Genomic DNA, 22,192 nt, shown 5'->3' with positions numbered 1-22,192 from the left:
CTCCCTCCCACCGCTCTCATCCAATGCTTTATGTTCCCTACAGAAAATGAGCTTTAAGAAGGAACTCCCTCACCTTCCAGCATATCTAGAAATCAACCTACATCTGCATCCATCTTCTTTTCTCTTCTCTTTTCTCTTCTCTTCTCTTCTCTTCTCTTCTCTTCTCTTCTCTTCTCTTCTCTTCTCTTCTCTCAAACAGACCAAATATCCCCTTCTGTCAAAGGTCAGTTCATCCACATATGTTCTGTATTCCATCCCTTCCTATCTTCTCAGGGACCTTGCTCCATTTTGTGTATAAACTTCTGATTACCACCCCTTCAATATTTTCTTCTATATTCTTCCCATCAACATGTAAACATGCTCTAATGTCTCCATTACTTAAAAATCCCTTCCCAGGGAGCCTGATTGGCTCAGTTGGTTAAGCATCCAACTTTGGCTCAGGTCATGATTGGTGAGTTTGAGCCCTGCATCAGGCTCTGTGCTGATAGATGCTGGAGCCTGCTTCAGATTCTGTGTCTCCCTCTCTCTCTGCCCCCCCCCCCCCCACCACTTGCTCACACTCTCTCTTTCTCTTAAAAATAAGTGGTAAACATTAAAAAAAAATTTTTTTTAATCCTTTCCCTATTCCTTCACCCCCCTCGAGGAGCTGCCATAGCTCTCCATATCTCTCGACTTCCTTCATAGCTGTATCAGTCATAGCCTGAACTGCTCTGGCAGTTACTTAAGAAAGATAGAAGAGTATTTTATTCTCATCATAGTACAAAGATAAGTGGGCAGTCTATGGTGGATAGACACTTCCACTTCACAAAACCATCCAGGGAGGCTGCTAGGATGTGGCTGTCTCGTCAACATGTGGCTTCCATCTTGGGTCAAAGGCAGATACTTCTGTTGTAGCCATAGCCCAGCCAGCAGGGGTGGAGAGAGTTCAGAAAAGCCATTTGTCACTTAGGAGGCGGACTGGACTTAGACACAGAGACACACCTAGGACAAAGGAGGTTAAGGTATCTCTCCTTTGATGACATCATGCCCAGCTAAAGCTCAGAGTGCTCAATTCTTACGAAAGAAAATAATCAGAGAATGGATATGGGTGAGGGGTGACAACTGTCACTCTCAGTCACCAAAACCAAGCTTCTTGAGCTATCTGCACTCCACTTCATTACCTCAATCCACTCTTTTATTAAAAGAAGACAAAACATACTTATTTAGAAGTATATATAGGGGCGCCTAGGTGGCTTGATCAGTTAAGCGTCCGACTTCGACTCAGGTCATGATCTCACGGTCTGTGAATTCAAGCCCCGCATAAGGCTCTGTGCTGACAGCTCAGAGCCTGGAGCCTGTTTCAGATTCTGTGTCTCCCTCTCTCTCTGCCCCTCCCCTGTTCATGCTCTGTCTCTCTCTGTCTCAAAAATAAATAAACATTAAAAAAATTTTTTTAAAAACAAATAAATAAAAAGAAGTATATAGAGAAGTACATGCAACTTACATGTAATGTTAATAAATAAATATAAAGCAAACATCTATGTAACTGCCATTAGGTCAAGAGACAGAGAACATTGTTCCCCTAGAAACCCCTAATACCTTCTACCCTACTCCTTGGAGTAATTTGCTTTCTTGACTTTTACAATAATAATTACATTGTAATTTTACCACCTAGGTATAGATCTTAAACACTATAGTCTAGTTTTGCCTTTTTGAACTTTTTTTAAGTGTTCCATGTTTTCTTGTACTGAAAGTTACGTATACAGTTTTGTCATTTTCATGCTCAAAATTCTTTGCTTCCCATTATACGTGGAATAAAACTTAAAAGTGCACCTGTTCCTCTTTCCCTCTCCAGCTTCATCTTTATCCACTCTGTTCCGAGAAAAACTTGCTCTCTTTCATTTTCGCAAACCCACCAAGCCCTTTTCTGTCTCAGGGCTTTTGCTGGAAATACTGCTCTCCCCATTTTCTATCTGACCAACTCTTACTCATCCTTCAGTCCTCAGATTTTAGGTCATTTCTTCAAAGAGGCCTGCCGTCAACATCCAGTCTCAGTGAAATTTTTTTGTTGTGTTCTCTCTTAGAACTCTGCAGGGTTTTCTTCATTGAACTTGTGTATTTATACATATGACTATCTTAATATCTCTCTCCCATAAGCTAGTAGCCTCCGTGAGTATAGACTGTGTCTGTTTAATCCATCACTTTATTTGCAAAACCCAGCACGGTTCTGGACACATAATAGAGACATGAGATATATTTGTTGAAGGAGTGAATAAATGTTACAATCATTCTTTTAAGTACCTTTCCTCCTAAGAGGCCTATAATCATTTTGAGGGCCAGGATTAATGGTGAATCAAGTTGAATCAAATTGAATTAAATTAAACTGATTTGAGAGGCAGGTTAGGATAAAATTCCATTGGAAATTTTTTTTTGTAACTCAGAATACCTCAAGAAAAAAATGTCTCATAAAAGGAACTCTTGGGGCACCTGGGTGGCTCAGTCGGTTAAGCGGCCAACTTCGGCTCAGGTCATGATCTCGCAGTCCATGAGTTCGAGCCCCGTGTTGGGCTCTGTGCTGACAGCTCAGAGCCTGGAGCCTGTTTCAGATTCTGTGTCTCCCTCTCTCTGACCCTCCCCTGTTCATGCTGTCTCCCCCAGTCTCAAAAATAAAGAAAACGTTAAAAAATTTTTAAAAATAAAATAAAAGGAACTCTTTATTATTTTAATGAAAAATAACCTTCAAAGGAAACAAAACACACAGTGTTTTATAAATTAAAAACGGTTATACAGACTCAGTCATACAAATTAACTAAGTGTTGCGTAACAAAACTTGAAATATTCTTATAACTTTAAATCCCAAAGAAAAAAAAGTCCTTAAAAACAAAGCAGGACAAAATTCTGTGAAACCAGCATAGAGCTGATAAATTTATTTTATAAATGAGTTCCTTCTGTGTTCTATCATCTTGCTTCATTACCAAGTTTGAGCTGTTAACACTGCTCATCTTTTCAGAATTCTGCTGTCATGTCTTCTCTGAAAAGACCGTCATACCTGTGCTCCTGGCATTTCCCAATATTTGTATATCTCTATCAAAGTAAAAACTGTTTCATCTTACATTTCAGTGTATCTTATGTATTCTTTTATTTAGTGCATTTTGACGATCTCTGAATAACTGCTTTTTCTTTCCTAAACTCATAATATAGTACTACAGATGAATAATTTTTTTTCTTGAATCTTTGCTCACCAACTGCTCACTAAACTCATTCACTTTAGCATTTTCTGTTTTCCCTTCTCTGTTTCCATGGAGAAGTATGTCAGTGATGTGTTCGACTCCATGGAAACAGATGAGCATCTCTTTCTACATACACAACTAATTAAATCGAACACTTTCTATGCTGTCCATTGTTCTGGAGAAGGACTGAGGAGGCTTTCTCTGAATGAGACATCATTTTAGAAGCGATTTTTAGTGTTTAACCTAATACAACGGATTAATGTCTTAACATAACATTATATCCTCGATTCAGATGATTTAGGGCTCAATCTTGGGCCCCAAAAGCATAAACATACATAGCAAAATCCTTATGTATTATGGTTGTCATTTGTAGATATGTAGCTTTTTCTCTTAACATTAAATTCAGATAATTTGGATGAATACCAGTGATATAGTTGATAATAAAATTTAGTAGATTCATATTAATACTATACAATGTAGTATTGTAGAAAAGATGTGGATTTTAGAGTCACATAAATCTGAGTTTTGAGTTCTGGCTTTGTCATTTCTTCGCTGTATTACCTTGGGTAAGCCACTTAATCTTTTTGAGCCTCAATATCCTCATCTGAAAACCATAGACCATAATGCTTTATGTGAGCGTTCAATGGGGTAATGACTGTAAAACATCAAGGGTAACTATAGTTAATAATACTGTATCATTTATTTGAAAATTTCTGAGAGAAAAAAAGAAAGTTTTTAAGAGAGTAGATCTTAAAAGTTCTCATCACAAGAAAAACTTGTAACTATGTGGTGACAGATGTTAACTAGACTCACTGTGGTGATCATTTTGCAGTAGATACAAATATTAAATTATTATATAGTCGACCTGAAACTAACATAATGATATATGCTGAGTATGTCTCAAAAAAAAAAAAAATCCAGCATCATACTTGACACATAGTAGACAATAAAAAGACCTTGTTACTGTTATTATTTTATCAGGTTGGACTTAACAGTAAAATGATCCAGGCTTACATGGTTTTAGAAATGTCTCAAAATGAAAAATTACTAAATGCCATGAAGAATAGTACTGTTTTCTTTGTGAAGACTAAACGGAATAATTTGTAGATATGCATAGTGCGTAGTGATTGATCGAACCATCACTGCTAATAGCGTTTGGGGTTGAGTGGTCAAGTGACAAGGCAACACCATTCTGATTATACCACAACTTTTGATGCCCCATCCATGTTCTAAACAAGTGTAAACCTCTTGAGTTATTTTCTCTTTTTGACTATGACCTCTCCCAGCACAGTAGTTTATTTTTTTTTTGACCTGTTTAAATTGGGCATTTTATTTTATTTTATTTTATTTTATTTTTAATATATGAAATTTATTGTCAAATTGGTTTCCATACAACACCCAGTGCTCATCCCAAAAGAGCACAGTAGTTTAGTATGGCAAGGAGACTCATAAGTAGCAGACCAGTGACATTATTTCAGGTTAACATCTTACTTTACCTCAACCTTGACCTTAAACTTTAGGGTCACTAAATGTTTTATGAATGTTAGCTCGTGTGTGTGTGTGTGTGTGTGTGTGTGTGTGTGTGTGTGTTTATCAGCCTATATTTGTATGTACTCATACTCATAATAGTCATAAAATTAGCCAGCATTTCATAAAGTCATGTTCTATGTGCCAGACACTATATAAGTGTTTTGCAACTTATTAACTCATTTAACAGCAAAACACTACAGAGTTTTGAATACTCTTATTACCCTCCTTTTATAGGTGAGGAAACCGAGGTGTAGAGAGATTTAGTGACTTGTCTGTAAGTAGCAGAACTTAGATTAGAGCCTGGAAGTCTGATTCCAAAGCTCATGCTTTTAACTACTAAACTATGGATCCTCCAGGCGTGGAGATATCTCTGTGTACACATGCACATTCATATGTATGGATACAGAGAGAATGAGAAACACAAGACAGGAAGAGCTGATTAGGTCTAAACCTTGACTGGCGAACTGAATGGTTATCTAAATAGGACTTTTCCTAACCTTTTTGGCAATCTGGTAAAGCTTATGTACCCCTTGTCAAAAATATGTTTTTAAGAGCTTACACATGGTATATAGGGATCCAAAGTAAAGTAGCTATGTTGAAGTACAGTTATCAAACTGTTTTAAAATTATGATATTGCAATATACCTACAATCATATTTTATTGATACATTAAATAGCAAGGTCTAATGGAAGATCTAACAAGTATAATTTCAAAATAGCAATGAGTTTAAATGCTATTTTAAGATACCACAACAACTATAATGAGATAATATGTGATAATATTTTATAAAATCTCAAGTGATCTCAAAATGTAATATGTCCTTTATTATTATTATAATTCTCATTTTATATGTTAGGACACTGAGACTCAGAAGTTAAGAAATTTAGTTGTAAGGTTAATAACTGCACAGCTGAGACTCAAACCAATTTATTTGATTTTGAATCCTATGTTCTCTCTATTGTTTCCATGTTGCCTTTATAACAATAAGCGTATAGTTTTTATTTTTTTACATTTATTTATTTTGAGAGGGAGAGAAAGGGACAAAGAGAGAACCCCAAGCAAGCTCCACATTGCCCGAACCCATGAACCGTGAGATCATGCCCTGAGCCAAAATCATGAGTCAGACGCTTAACCAACTGAGCCACCCAAGTGCCCCTAAGCAAATAGTTTTTTTTATTTTTTTAATATTTATTAAAAAAATTTTTTTTTAATGTTTTTACTAATTTTTGAGACAGAGTATGAGCAGGGGAGGGGCAGAGACAGAGGGAGACACAGAATCCGAAGCAGGCTCCAGGCTCCGAGCTACCAGCACAGAGCTTGACACGGGGCTCGAACTCACAGACTGTGAGATCATGACCTGAGCTGAAGTCAGACGCCTAACCGACTGAGCCACCCAGGTGCCCCAGTGTTTATTTTTTTTTTTTGAGAGAGAGAGAGAGCATGAGCTGGGGAGGGGCAGAGACAGAGGGAGACACAGAATCCGAAGCAGGCTCCAGGCTCTGAGCTGTCAGCACGGAGCATGACACAGGGCTCGAACTCACAGACTGTGAGATCATGACCTGAGCTGAAGTCAGACGCCTAACCGACTGAGCCACCCAGGTGCCCCAGTGTTTATTTATTTTTGAGAGAGAGAGAGATAGAGCATGAGCTGGGGAGGGGCAGAGACAGAGGGAGACACAGAATCTGAAGCAGGCTCCAGGCTCTGAGCTGTCAGCACAGAACCCGACGCGGGGCTCAAACCCACAAACCATGAGATCACGACCTGAGCTGAAGTCGGATGCTTAACCAACTGAGCCACCCAGGTGCCCTTGGTTTTTAAATGACCACAAACGCCTTCCCAAGATTGTAGCAATACAAAAGGTGTAATGTATGAAGTGGGCGAAAGCAGATGAAACGCATCTTTGATGCCACACGCAGGTAACATTTTACAACAAGCAAATAAAAGGTTAATAAAGAATGCTGGGGGCGCCTGGTTGGCTCAGTCGGTTAAGCGTTCGACTTCAGCCCAGGTCATGATCTCATGGTTCATGGGTTCAAGCCCCGCATCAGGCTCTGTGTTGATAGCTCAGAGCCTGGAGCCTGCTTCAGATTCTGTGTCTCCTCTTTCTGCCCCTCCTTAGGTCACGCTTGCACTCTCTCTCTCTCTCTCTCTCTCTGTCAAAAATAAGTAAACTTAAAAAAAAAAGAATGCTGGATTTGCTCGTGTCGGACAGTGTGGCACAGTAGCTATTAGGTAGCAGCTATCACTGTAAGTGACAGTCATATCTTCTAACTGCTAAGTTGGAGCTCTGGTTTCTGCACGTACCAACCCATTAACCATCCAGACTCTTCTGCTTCAGCTAGCCTTAAAATAACTGCATGCTGTGGAACGGTGGCCTTCCAGTCACGGTCCCATCTCAGCTTTCTGAGCTATGTTCAGGCTGAGCACATGCAGAATGCCAGCCCCCGGTAAGCAAGCACCATTTGGTCATGGATTAGAGGCTATCTCCACAGTCGCCAGAGTAATTAAAACAACAGAGCACACTAGCCAGCTGCTTTCTATATTAGCTGCTCCTGGCAGCAATTCAAATTTAAGTGCACTGCTGTAGAGTGAATATGAGTTTACGTCCCAAACCCTACATGTGTGCAACGTATTGCAGTTACCAAACACTTCCAAACAGGAAATTATTTCACTCAAACATCAAAATAAGCTGTTGTGCAGACTGGACGGGTATTGGCTGAATGCTGTAATTGAGAGAACTAAAGAAGGGGGGATGGTAGGTCAATAAAGGCGCAGGCCTCTCTCGGTTATTATTCCCTTTTAGCCAGGAAGCTCAGAACCTGATAGGATTCCCATTACTCAGAAACTAGCCATAGAGCCGCTATCCCCTAAAGCAACTCAAAACAGGACCTAAATGAAGCTGAATGCTGCTTTTCTAATCAGGAATAGGGGATACATGCTTTCAGACTCCTCAAATACACAAATTCTGCCACATAGGCAGGCACAACATACTGGATGGTGGCCACATAACCCAATTAAATCTTCTCTGTCGGCAAGTGTAATAACCAGTCACGCAAAAACAAGTATTTCAGGGATTGAAGAGGAGGCTTGAAGTTTCCCTGTACCTTACAGAAGACTTGGGAAAAGCATAGCAATTGGCCTAAAGTTCTATATCCTAGGAGGTACAGTTACCTATTAACCCCATGGTGTTGACTTCACTTTGGCCCTAAGAAGCCTAGTCAGGTAGGCTTATCCCAGTACATGATGATTGCCTCCATTTCTGAACATGTGTTCTTGTGACCGCAGTTCCCAAATCTTCTCCCTCAGTAACATGTCCAATGAGAAATTAAACCTGAATTACCATCATCTTGCTAATCCTACATACTGCTGTCTTTGCTTAACACTGGAAGCCAATACAGTGGCAGAGAGTGCCCTTCCGTCATGAAAGACAACTAGAGACTGGTCTTGTTTGCGTATTCTCTAGAAGTCTCATTTTAACCCCACCAGGGCTCAAATGATAAAAGGAACATGCTCTACCTATAATATGGTTTAGTTTTATTAATGAGTTTGGGTTTAAGTGAGTCCTTATCTATAAATGCAGTGATAGAATCTCTGGAAACTTCTGGATTAGACATTAGACATTGTGGAGGGAATAACACCCAGCACTGTGTTACCACTCAGCACAGGGGCTTCTGTTATCAGATACGGTGAATCAGATGCAGAAGTTGCCTCTGTCTCCCAAACTGAGATTCTGAAAAAGAACACCTACCTCCTCTAGGAGTTATACACAAATTGTAAGTTTCTTTCAGATCTCAAAAGTGATGACCTCTCTTGCTTTATTACCAGGATACATGGAAACGTGAATCAGCAAAACGAGTTACCTAAGAAACTATAAAGTACTTCTGGGTCCTAACACATCCAAGATTTAAATATATATTGAAATATTTTATTTATTTATTTATTTATTTATTTATTTATTTATTTATTTATATTCATTTTTGAGAGAAAGAGACAGAGTGCGAGCGGAGGAGGGGCAGAGAGGGAGACAGAGAATCTGAAGCACGCTCCAGGCTCTGAGCTGTCAGCACGGAGCCTGACGCAGGACTCGAACTGACAAACCACGAGATCATGACCTGAGCCAAAATTGGGCACTTAACCAACTGAGCCATCCAGGTGCCCCTATACTGAAATATTTAGAGCTAACACAGTAGCTTAATCTCAGGCACAAAACAACTAAAACAGAAGTGTGACACCTTCTGTTTCTTCTCCTAGCATTTATATTTCCCTTCAAAAATATTTCATTTGAACAGCTTTAGCAGAGTTTATGCCAAAGCACCTTAAAAGTAACTGGCTTCCCTCGTTTTCAACTTGTATTTGGTTACCCTCAACTTATATATGAATACCTGATCGTTGTCTGTGATGAAAGTAGGAAATTTTTTTTTTTTCACTTAAAGTACATGTCAGGAAGTATCTTTTGTTGTTGTTTTAAAGTAAACTTTATTGAGGCATAATACACTAAATACAGTAACCCCAATCCTTGCTACTCTAGAGTTACTTAATTTTAACAAATATGTAGTCATGTAATCACCACCATCAAAATATAGGCAAGTTCCATCTCACCCCCAAATTTCCCTGTGTCCCTTTATAATCAATCCGTCTTCACATCCCAGCCCTTGTAACCACTGGTCTGTTTTCTCTCCCTACAGTTTTATCTTTCCAAGTATGCGGTGTAAATGAATACCATATGGATCCTTTGAAACAGAGTTCTTTCACTTAGTATAATACATTTGAGATTTTTTTCCTGGTTGAGTAGGTCAGTAGTTCATGCCTTTTTATTACTGAGAAGTATCCTACTGTATGGATGACTACAGTTCTTTTGTCATTCTCCACTAGAAGGGCAATTGGGATTATTTCCAGTTTTTAGCAATTATGAATGAGACTTCCTTAAATGTCCAAATACAAGTTTTTATGTGAATATCAGCTTTCATGCTTTTGTTTCTCCTGAGTAAACACCTAGGAAAGAGATTATTGGGCCATGTAGTAAGTCTATGTTTAACTTAATGAGAAACTGGCAGTTTTCTGTAGTGGCTATACCATTTTGAACTCCTACCAGTGATGGCTGAGAGTTCTCATTGTTCTGTATCGTCACCAGTGTTTGGTATTGTCAGGTTTGTTTTTAGTTTTGGTTTTGTTTTAACCATTCTAATAGATGTGTAATGGCATCACATCATGGTTTGAATTTATATTTCCCTGTGTATTAATGATGTTTGGCATCTTTCTACATGTGTATTCAGTGAAATTTTTCTTTAAAACTTTTACCCATCTTTTAATTTCATTATCTGCCTTTTTATTATTCAGTTGTATTTTTTTATTATTCAGTTGTAAGAACTCTTTTTTTGGGGGGTGTTGAATTTTATAAGTTCTTTATATTTTTTGGATACTAACCCTTTATCAGATATGTCATTTGCAAATATCTTCTCCCCTTCCATAGATTGCCTTTCAGTTTTGTTGGTTTATTCTAGGTAGAAGACTTTATCAGATATGTGTTTTGCAAATATTTTCTCCCAATTTGTGGCTTGTCTTGCCGTTTTCTTAACAGTGTCTTTCAAACAGCATTTTTAATTTGGGTGAAATCCAATTTATTGATTTTTTAATGAATTGTTCTTTAGTATCGTGTCTAAGAAATCTTCGTCTAACTCAAGGTCACAGAGATTGTCATTTTTGTTTACTTCTAAGAGTTTTATATAGTTATAAAGGTGTTACATTTAAGATTATGATTCACTTTGAGATAATTTTTGTATATGGTGAAAAATATAGGGAAAGTTTTTGGTTTGTTCATTTTTTTAGTTTTGTGTATGGATGTCCAGGTTTTCCCAGCACCATTTATTAAAGATTATCCATTGGTTTGCCTTTGCACCTTTGTCAAAAATCAACTGATCATATACATATATGAGTCTGTTCAGTACTCTCAATTCTGTCCTATTGATCTAAGTGTCCTTTTTCGGCCATTTAACTTAAATTTGAATTTATGGGCATAAAATTGTTCATAATATTTCCCTATTTTCCATTTAATGACTTCAGGCTCTGTAGTGTTGTACCTGCTTTCATTTCTGATATTGGAAATTTCTATCTGCTCTGTTTTTAATGATCACTCTGATCAGAGATTTATCAATTTCAATGTTTTCCAAGAGCCAACTTTTAGTTTCATTGATTTTTTTCTAGTGTTTTTCTAATTTTAATTTCATTGATCTCTGCTCTTATCTTATTATGTACTTCCTCTGCTTGATTTGGATTAAATTTGGTCTTCTTTTTTTAGTGCCCTAAGGTAGAAGTATAGATCATTGATTTGAACCTATTGTTCTATTGTAATACAAGTATTCAATGCCGTATATTTTCTTCTAAGTCCCCTCATGTGTAGAGTATGAACCTTACAACAGTACTTTTATTTTCATTCATTTAATTATGTTTTTTAATTTCCCTTGAGATACTCTCTTCAACTCATGGATTATCTGTGTGATGTTTAATTCCCAAATATTCAGTGATTTCCCATTATATTTCTGTTATTGATTTGTAATTTAATTACATTATTGTCAAAGAATATGCTTTGTATGATTTCACTTCTTTCTTTAAAGTTTATTTATGGCACAAAAACAGACACATAGACCAATGGAATAGAATAGAAACCCCAGAACTAGACCCACAAACGTATGGCCAACTCATCTTTGACAAAGCAGGAAAGAACATCCAATGGAAAAAAGACAGCCTCTTTAACTTTAAATGGTGCTGGGAGAACTGGACAGCAACATGCAGAAGGTTGAAACTAGACCACTTTCTCACACCATTCACAAAAATAAACTCAAAATGGATAAAGGACCTAAATGTGAGACAGGAAACCATCAAAACCTTAGAGGAGAAAGCAGGAAAAGACCTCTCTGACCTCAGCCGTAGCAATCTCTTACTCGACACATCCCCAAAGGCAAGGGAATTAAAAGCAAAAGTGAATTACTGGGACCTTATGAAGATAAAAAGCTTCTGCACAGCAAAGGAAACAACCAACAAAACTAAAAGGCAACCAATGGAATGGGAAAAGATATTCGCAAATGACATATCGGACAAAGGGCTAGTATCCAAAATCTATAAAGAGCTCACCAAACTCCACACCCGAAAAACAAATAACCCAGTGAAGAAATGGGCAGAAAACATGAATAGACACTTCTCTCAAGAAGACATCCGGATGGCCAACAGGCACATGAAAAGATGTTCAGCGTCGCTCCTTATCAGGGAAATACAAATCAAAACCACACTCAGGTATCACCTCACGCCAGTCAGAGTGGCCACAATGAACAAATCAGGAGACTATAGATGCTGGAGAGGATGTGGAGAAACGGGAACCCTCTTGCACTGTTGGTGGGAATGCAAATTGGTGCAGCCGCTCTGGAAAGCAGTGTGGAGGTTCCTCAGAAAATTAAAAATAGACCTACCCTATGACCCAGCAATAGCACTGCTAGGAATTTATCCAAGGGATACAGGAGTACTGATGCATAGGGCCACTTGTACCCCAATGTTCATAGCAGCACTCTCAACAATAGCCAAATTATGGAAAGAGCCTAAATGTCCATCAATTGATGAATGGATAAAGAAATTGTGGTTTATATACACAATGGAATATTACGTGGCAATGAGAAAAAATGAAATATGGCCTTTTGTAGCAATGTGGATGGAACTGGAGAGTGTGATGCTAAGTGAAATAAGCCATACAGAGAAAGACAGATACCATATGGTTTCACTCTTATGTGGATCCTGAGAAACTTAACAGGAACCCATGGGGGAGGGGAAGGAAAAAAAAAAAAAGAGGTTAGAATGGGAGAGAGCCAAAGCATAAGAGACTGTTAAAAACTGAGAACAAACTGAGGGTTGATGGGGGGTGGGAGGGAGGAGAGGGTGGGTGATGGGTATTGAGGAGGGCACCTTTTGGGATGAGCACTGGGTGTTGTATGGAAACCAATTTGTCAATAAATTTCATTAAAAAAATAAATAAAATATTCTTTTTGATAAGTTGAAAAAAAAATAAAGTTTATTTATTTATTTTGAGAGAGAGAGAGAGAGAGAGAGAGCGCGAGCAAGCACAAGAGGGGGAGGGGCAGAGAGACGGAGGGAGAGAGAGAATCCAGGGTGGGGCTCAAACTCCTGAACCTGAGTTCGATCATGACCTGAGCCAAAATCAAGAGTCGGACACCCAACTGACTGAGTGACCCAGGCACCCCTGTATGACTTCACTTCTTTAAATCTGTTAATGTTTGTTTTATGACCCACTATATGGTCTATTTTGGTGAATGGTCCCATCGGTGGGTTGTTTTTTTGTTTTTTTGCAGGGTTTTTTTGGTGTTTTAAAAGGTTATATATGTGGCTGTTGTTAAGTGACATGATCAATAAATATCAGTTATATCCTGCTGCTTTAATGGTATTCAGTTTTTTTTTCTGTCATCACTGCTTTTCATTTTAGTAGTTCAACCAATTATTGAGAGAGAGAAGGGTATTGAAGTTACCCATTATAATTGTAAATTTTTCAAATGTTTCATTCACATCTATCAGTTTTTGGTGCTTCTATTTTGAAGCTCTGTGATTTGGTACATACACATTTAGTACAGATTGTTATGTATTCTTGGTGAATTGATCCCTTTATCATTATATAATGTTTCTGTTTGCCCCCGGTAATTGTCTTTGCTTTGAAGTCTATTTTACCAGATTTAATATCTGATATTAATCAGCTTTCTTTTAACTAGCACTTATATAGCATATCTGTGCTCATTGTTTTACTTTGAATCTACTTATTATATTTCAAATGAGTTTTTTTATAAATAGCATATAGTTGGGTCTTTGTTTTATATCCACCTCTTTTTTCATTGGTGTATTTTTTGTCATTTACCTTTAATGTAATTATTGGTGTTAAGATTTAAGATTTCTAGTTTATTATGTCTTTACTGTTTGTAAACACTGTTTTCCATTCCTGTTTTTTCCCCTTTCCTGTCTTCCTCTGAATTTCTTAAATGTTTTTAGTTTTCAATTTTAATTTATATGTAGTGGGGCTATTTGTAACAGCTTTATTGAAATTTGCCATACATCCATACCACGCAATTCACCAATTTAAAGTACAATTCAGTGAGTTTGTATATTCAGAGTTGTACAAACATCACCATGATTAATTTTAGAACAACTTTATTACTCCCCAAAGAAACCCTGTATACCCTTTAGCTATGACCCCTCAAATGCCTGCCTTATTGCAAGGGAATTAAAAGCAAAAGTGAATTACTGGGACCTTATGAAGATAAAAAGCTTCTGCACAGCCAAGGAAACAACCAACAAAACTAAAAGGCAACCAACGGAATGGGAAAAGATATTCGCAAATGACATATCGGACAAAGGGCTAGTATCCAAAATCTATAAAGAGCTCACCAAACTCCACACCCGAAAAACAAATAACCCAGTGAAGAAATGGGCAGAAAACATGAATAGACACTTCTCTAAAGAAGACATCCGGATGGCCAACAGGCACATGAAAAGATGTTCAGCGTCGCTCCTTATCAGGGAAATACAAATCAAAACCACACTCAGGTATCACCTCACGCCAGTCAGAGTGGCCAAAATGAACAAATCCGGAGACTATAGATGCTGGAGAGGATGTGGAGAAACGGGAACCCTTTTGCACTGTTGGTGGGAATGCAAATTGGTGCAGCCGCTCTGGAAAGCAGTGTGGAGGTTCCTCAGAAAATTAAAAATAGACCTACCCTATGACCCAGCAATAGCACTGCTAGGAATTTATCCAAGGGATACAGGAGCGCTGATGCATAGGGCCACGTGTACCCCAATGTTCATAGCAGCACTCTCAACAATAGCCAAATTATGGAAAGAGCCTAAATGTCCATCAACTGATGAATGGATAAAGAAATTGTGGTTTATATACACAATGGAATATTACGTGGCAATGAGAAAAAATGAAATATGGCCTTTTGTAGCAACGTGGATGGAACTGGAGAGTGTGATGCTGAGTGAAATAAGCCATACAGAGAAAGACAGATACCATATGGTTTCACTCTTATGTGGATCCTGAGAAACTTCACAGGAACCCATGGGGGAGGGGAAGGAAAAAAAAAAAAAAAGAGGTTAGAGTGCGAGAGAGCCAAAGCATAAGAGACTTAAAAACTGAGAACAAACTGAGGGTTGATGGGGGGTGGGAGGGAGGAGAGGGTGGGTGATGGGTATTGAGGAGGGCACCTTTTGGGATGAGCACTGGGTGTTGTATGGAAACCAATTTGTCAATAAATTTCATAAAAAAATAAAAAATAAAAAAAAAAAAAAAAAAAAAAAATGCCTGCCTTATTTATTCCTCAGCCCAGGCAAGCACTGGCTATAGAATTCTTGTTTGACAGCTCATCTCCACCCTTACCCCCAACACTTGAAAAATGTTCTGTCAATAGTTTCTCATGAGAAATACATTGTGACTTGAATAGTTTTTCCCTTATAATATGTTCTTCTCTCTGGCTGCTGTCATGATTTTTTTCTTCTTTAGTTTTCAAGTTTTGATTATGATTGACTCAGCATGGATTTCTTGGGGTTTATTCTGTTTGAGTTTTGCTCAGCTTTTTAAATCTGTAGTTCTGTGTCTTTCATCAAATTTGGGCTATTTCCAGCCATTACTCCTTCAAGTATGTTTTTAGCCCTTCATTCTTTTTCCTCTCTTTCTGGAACTCTGGTGATATGAATGGTAGGTACTTTGTTATTGTCCCATGGAGCCCTGACACTCACTGATTGTTTTTGTTTCTGTCTTTTCTATCATTTCGTCAGATTGCATAATATTTATTGGTCTGTCATCAAGTTCAGTGATTCTTTCCTCTGTCATCTCCATTCAGTGAGGTTTTTATTTTAGTTATTTTATTTGGTTATTTACTTGTTTATTAAACTATTTATTATTCCGAAATTTTCCTTTGGTTCATCTTTATATTCTGTCTTTCTTTGCTGTGACTTTGTATTTTTCCATTTGTTTCAAGAATGTTCATAATTGCTTGTTGGAGCATTTTTATCATAGTTACTTTAAAATCCTTGTCTGATAATTCTAGTATCTATATCATCACAGTATTTGTGCCTATCGATTGTCTCTTTTTGTTTAATGTTTTTCTGGCTCTTGGTTTATCTAATAATTTTGGATTATATCCTGGACATTTTGTGTATTTTGTTATGAGACTCCGGATCGTATTTAATAATCTCCTATTTTAATAGACTGACAGTCTGTTTTGGTTTAGAATGAACTTTCTGTTCCAAAATTGTGGACTATGGTTCAAATGTCATGTTAGTTTCCATAGCTCTTACAGGGATCTTCTGGTCTGCCCTACGTGTGTGCTACCCAAGCTAATTTAGAACCTCGACAGTATTCTACCCAGAGTTCACTTCTCAAAACTTTGGCTACTTTGATTCTGGTTAGTTTGACACATGGACTGCCCAGAGTTGTTTATGACTTCATGCACCAATTTAAAAAATTGCTTTCTCCAGCCTCTTCCTCTCCATAATCCTCCACACTGATCTAGTTGGAAAGGGCTAGGATACTACGTCATTGCTATCCTTTTCTTAATGCAGGGCATGATGGTTTATAGGGCTCCTCTCCACAGTCTCTGCCATGCCTAGTAGGGGGGAAAAGAGGTACAGTTTCTTTCACTGTATGTGCTTTGAGTAGAGCAAGTATAATCAACAGGGTTGAGTCTCCCAGGGCTACCCTATTCCCAATCCTGGAGAGAGCAGGCTTCCTGGGGAATTTTGTATCTACCCATTGGTGTTTCTGGTTGTGGGTTACTTTAGCACCCAGGCTGTCTTTAGAAGGAAAAAAAAAAAAAAAGGAAAGAAAGAAAGAAAGGGAAAGGAATACAGGGAACTCACCATTAGGTTGTTCCCTGAGTTCCACAGTCCCTAGTTTGTCTCCTTTTCTCAACCTTTCATGTATTTTGCCTGGGTTTTTAGCTGTCATTAGAGGAAGGATCAGGGTAGTATGCACTTGCTCCATATTGTAATGGGAAGCCAATCATGATTCAGTTTTGTATCCCTTGTAAAAGGATACCACAACGTGTAGTGTATGGTCTACACAAAAGAAAGGAGTGAGAGGGGAAAATAAGTAGCTCCGTATCTCACAATGGTAATTCAGCATAACATGGTAGTTAAGAATATGGTCTTTATTTTTTTAATATTTATTTTTTTATTTCTGAAAGAGAGAGAGAGAGAAAGAGAGAGTGAGCACAAGCAGGGGAGGGGCAGAGAGAAAGGGAGACACAGAATCCAAAGAAGGCTCCAGGCTCCATCAGCACAGAGCCCGACGCAGGGCTTGAACCCACAAACTGTGAGATCATGACCTGAGCAAAAGTTGGATGCTTAACTGACTGAGTTATTCAGAAGCCCCAAGAATATGGCCTTCAGAATCAATTATCAGTTTGAGTTTTAGCTCTACCTACGTTCGGTATAATATAAACTGGTTCCTTAACTTCTCAGAGTCTCAGTTTCCTATAATACGGGGGTAGTGATATCTGTCTCATCGGGTAAGTAAAAATGGCATATATTTCATGCTTTTAACACAAAGCTTGATAATAAAGTTGGCAAATGTATTCCTAGTTATACTAGTAATAACAACAACAATTACCAAAGGCCACTGTTTTCTTATACTCATAGGAAACTCTGCCCTTAAAGACAAAGAAGATCAATTTGGGAGGACACCACTCATGTACTGTGTGTTGGCTGACAGACTGGATTGTGCAGATGCTCTCCTGAAGGCAGGAGCAGATGTTAATAAAACTGACCACAGCCAGAGAACGGCCCTCCATCTTGCAGCTCAAAAGGTGAGAAGTTAAATTCCTTTGAAGTGTAAACCTTTTGTGAGATATTTGTACATTGATTAATGGGACTATGGAATAGACAGATGGTAAAGAAATCACAAGTATGTGACTCTTAGTTCCATTTGTTCTCTCTGGAAGCAGTCTATACTGCAGAGAATAAAGCACAGATAATCATGAGTGGCCCTATTCACTTTTCCGCATTCCTTAAGCAATGGAATTCATTTTATGATCTAAGATTAAGTCAGGGAAAAGTAATAAAAATTGTATGTATACTATGACTGACCACATTACAAATCGATTTATGCATAGGGAAAAAGCAAAAAGCAAAGACCAAAAAGAAAAACACTAAGAGGGTGCCTTGGTGGCTCAGTCAGTTGAGCGACCAACTTCAGCTCAAGTTACGATCTCGCAGTTTGTGAGTTTGAGCCCCATGATGGGCTCTGTGCTGACAGCTCAGAGCCTGGAGCCTGTTTTGGATTCTGTGTCTCCCTCTCTCTCTGCCCCTCTCCTGCTCGCGCTCTGTCTCTCTCAAAAATAAATAAACATTAAAATATTTTTTAAAAAACACTAAGTGGGGTGCCTGGGTGGCGCAGTCGGTTAAGCGTCCGACTTCAGCCAGGTCACGATCTCGCGGTCCGTGAGTTCGAGCCCTGCGTCAGGCTCTGGGCTGATGGCCCGGAGCCTGGAGCCTGTTTCTGATTCTGTGTCTCCCTCTCTCTCTGCCCCTCCCCCGTTCATGCTCTGTCTCTCTCTGTCCCAAAAATAAATTAAAAAACGTTGAAAAAATAAATAAATAAAAAACACTAAGATATTAATAGTGGTTGAGTTTTAACATTGGTAATATGTATGAATTTTGGTACTTTTTACTGTTTAAAAATTTCCCCCTCACAACTATTAATTATCTTTTACAACAAAAAGTTGCAGTCTCTCTTAAAGTATGGGCATTAAGCATAAAAGAAATTTATTTTCTAAATGTATTTCACCTTTTTAAAAATCTAAAACTGTATTGCCAGTATAAATAATTTCAGGTTTGTTAAAGACATTGTCAAGAGCTGAGATTTTTGAGATTAAACATATCAAAAAATTAAAATGGGAAGCTTATAAATTTATTTAAAGACTTCTTTATCTGAAAATGATTTTTCCCTCTGTAAAATTATGGTGTATAAGATATATTTCCAGTGCCTGATATTTTTCTTTTTGTTATTTTAGACATATATTTTTGGAATAAAAAGCAATAAAAATTAGCTAGATCCAGCAGAAACTATTAGAGTTATTTCCCATTAAAAAATGTGAACCAGATATAGCTGATTAATTGAGGGGTTAGAAAAATACCTTTTTCATTAGTTGACTACATAAAAAGAGACTGACATTAAGAGATACTACTGAATATGCTAGTTATATGCTGTGATCAGTTAGGTCTGTCAGGTTATTCCCAAAGTTATTGCTCTTGAATTTGCTTTTCATTATAGTAATTTTTTAAAAAATCTCCCTCATTTTCAATTTCTGTTTTAACTACTGTTCAGGTATTTGTAACCTTTCACCTAGGCTTGTCAGCTATAAAAATTATTCACTCAGGAGGGGTGACTCCATTTAACTTGTTATCATAAAAAAGTAAACATTTCAGATTGGAAATAGCCCTAGTATTAAGAATTTGATACACTTTAGATTTTTCATTGTGGTTCATGTAGATTTAAAACCCAACTTCAAAAATGTAGGTAGCTTCACATCAAGTGGGTCATGTGAAAAAACTGGGGGTTTGAGTCAATGAGCCTACAGCCCTGTCATCTTTGTAGAGGTGTAGTGTGACAAAAAAGGCTGAGAAATTGGGTTAGTTATAAGTCTTCACAAGGTACAGTGCATTGTTTTCTTTTGCTTTTTGTTTCTCCTTTATTTTTTCTTTGTTTGTTTGTTTATTTTGACAGAGAGAGGGAAAGAGCGAGCATGGGGGAGAGGCAGAGGGACAGGAAGAGAGAATCTTAAGCGGGCTCCATGCCTAGTGCGGAGCCAGAGGTGGGGCTCAGTTTCACAACTGTGAGATCGTGACATGAGCTGAAATCAAGTGTCGGATGCCAAACTGAGCCAGCCAGGCACCCCACTCCTTTATTTTTTTTTTTTCAACGTTTATTTATTTTTGGGACAGAGAGAGACAGAGCATGAACGGGCGAGGGGCAGAGAGAGAGGGAGACACAGAATCGGAAACAGGCTCCAGGCTCCGAGCCATCAGCCCAGAGCCCGACGTGGGGCTCGAACTCACGGACCGCGAGATCGTGACCTGGCTGAAGTCGGACGCTTAACCGACTGCGCCACCCAGGCGCCCCTCCTTTATTTTTTAAATTGTGACTTTCTACAGCATCAAAGAATAAATAGAACTATATTTACATGTCACAATTTACATAGCTGATTTCAGAAATAGCCAGTTTCGTGGTCTTTTGACTATCTGATAATTATACATTTCCTCCTTTTCCCCCTTTCTCTGTATTGCGGTTTGTTTTTGCATATTTGTCAAAAGCGGAAATGTATCTTTAGGCTATACTAACACTAGTAGAATTTCCAGAACAAGAGTGGTCATAATTCTTTAATATTCTGCTCTGTCCAGATCAAAACTGGGTTTTGTGTTTGATTTTGTGCTTTATGCAAAAGCACCATTATTTTTCAAAATCAGAGCTAGTATAGACCAGGCAGGAATAAGAATGTGAAGGATCTAGAAATAATTTTCAAAGAATAGTTGGAGATGACATGACCCAGGTCACACCTGGGACACCCTGCCTCTGAGCAGATACAGACACAAATTTTCTTTAGAGCAAACATCTTCACCCCAAACCAGGATTCTCCCATATTGCATAGACCAAACAAGATCTCACAGTGAAAGATCACCAAACATTTGAGGAAGGAATCTACCATGAATGAGAGTCAGAAGAAATGATAAACAGATTTATTCCCTCAGAAACCGATATTGGCATCATTAGAAACACCATGTAAATTAACCATTAATGGAATGGTTAAAGATAGAAGAAATCAGAAAAATGAACAATCAGTAAGAGACTCTCATGACTAGGCATCAGTTCTTGCCATGACCACTTATTTTAGAATAACCTATCCACCAAAAACATTTATAAAAACTGAACAAAATATATGTACATAGTTTGAAGGCATTGTGAGCAGTCAGCATAAGCAGGATCTAAGAAATTACAATCATTCGGAGAAGAGAATCATGGGAAATGAACACCACATTTATCTCCTTCAAGGCATCTTCCAAAGTAGGACACAAAAGAATACAACCCTAGCAGGAAGTGATTATCTTATGAGGCTGAGAAACCACAGGTAGAGTCTGGAGTTAGCAGTTGCTGGAAGGTGAAAGGGCAAAATCCTGGAGAGGAGGGAACCGCAGAGAAAGAACTTGAAAATCTGGGTACAGATTTTTTACTAATTGTTAGCAGATTCCTAATCTGTGCTTGTGCTGGGCGAGGCTCAAAGAAACCCAGCAGTAAACAGCAGCTGGGAGACCAAAGAGCTAAGCAGAGATTGTTTTAAAACTGTCCTATGTTTTCTTTCCTGTGTAAGTCTTTAATACATAACAAGTTGATTTTTGTATAGGGATCTATTCTCATTTTAAAACATATGAATAACTAATTGTCCCAGGACAACCTAGCTCATTAATTTTTAGCCAATTAGTGTCTGCTGTGTTCCAGTGCCAGGCTTTTATACTGTGTACCTCCAATCCTTTTTTTGTTTTGTTTTTAATTATGGTTTTTAAATAAAGAGTCCTAGGGCACCTGGGTGGCTCAGTCAGTTGAACATCCAACTCTTGATTTTGGCTCAGGTCATGATCTCATGGTTCACAGGAGCAAGCCCCACGTCAGGCTCTGCACTGACAGCATGAAGCCCACTTGGGATTCTCTGTCTCCCTCTCTCTCTCTCTCTGCTCTTCCCCTGCTCACGTCCTCTCTTTCCCTCTCTCAAAAATTAAATAAATAAATAAATAAATAAATAAATAAATAAATAAATAAAGGGTCCTGAATGCGAGGGAGCTACTTAGAAAATTTAAAAATGAAAGTTACACCATAATAGTACTTTAGGGAGACAAATACGACAACTAAAGCTCTTTTGGAAGAGGAAGAGAGAGGAGGTACATAGAAAGTTATTACAGTTCAGGCCAATAGAGAGAAGGAATTTGGTCTAAGAGATATATTGTGGAGGTAGAACTGTTCATCCATTCCATAGTTGCCAAATGTCTACTATGTAGTCATGATTATGCACCTAGAGAGAATATAAAAAAATGAATCACATATGTCTGTGGTGAAAAAGTACTCTCCATACTGATACCTATTAAACTTCATTTGTCTTTGTTTAGTCACCCTCTCTGATCTATCAGATATCAAATATTCTTCTCAAGGCTTGTCTATCCCATTCGGTTCTGTTATCTGTGAACTCAGAAGTGTGCTATTTGCATAATCATCAGTATTCATGTATATGTGCATGAATGCATTCATTCAAAATATATTCAAACTGTTACTGTGTAACAGGTGCTGTGCTAAGGCTTTGGAATACAAAGATGAAAGACATGATTCCTGCTCATAAGTTGTCTACAAAGATCGTTAACAAAG

General features: G+C 38.1%; 1 protein-coding gene across 4 annotated transcripts in view; it reads left to right on the top strand.

The window, feature by feature from the left end:
* Window positions 1-22,192, top strand: part of INVS (inversin) — a 161,389-nt gene that overhangs the window by 4,770 nt on the left and 134,427 nt on the right. For all 4 annotated transcript variants that reach the window (XM_047829967.1, XM_047829961.1, XM_047829964.1 and 1 more), the window contains one exon: window positions 17,425-17,591. In XM_047829967.1, coding sequence (XP_047685923.1) covers window positions 17,425-17,591 — 167 coding nt within the window. The remainder of the gene's footprint in view (window positions 1-17,424; window positions 17,592-22,192) is intronic.

The sequence above is a fragment of the Prionailurus viverrinus genome, chromosome D4 (assembly GCF_022837055.1).
Source record: "Prionailurus viverrinus isolate Anna chromosome D4, UM_Priviv_1.0, whole genome shotgun sequence".
In the NCBI taxonomy this organism is placed as follows: Eukaryota; Metazoa; Chordata; class Mammalia; order Carnivora; family Felidae; genus Prionailurus; species Prionailurus viverrinus.
The sequence above is the reverse complement of the archived record's forward strand: the minus strand, read 5'-3'. Positions and strand labels throughout refer to the sequence as shown.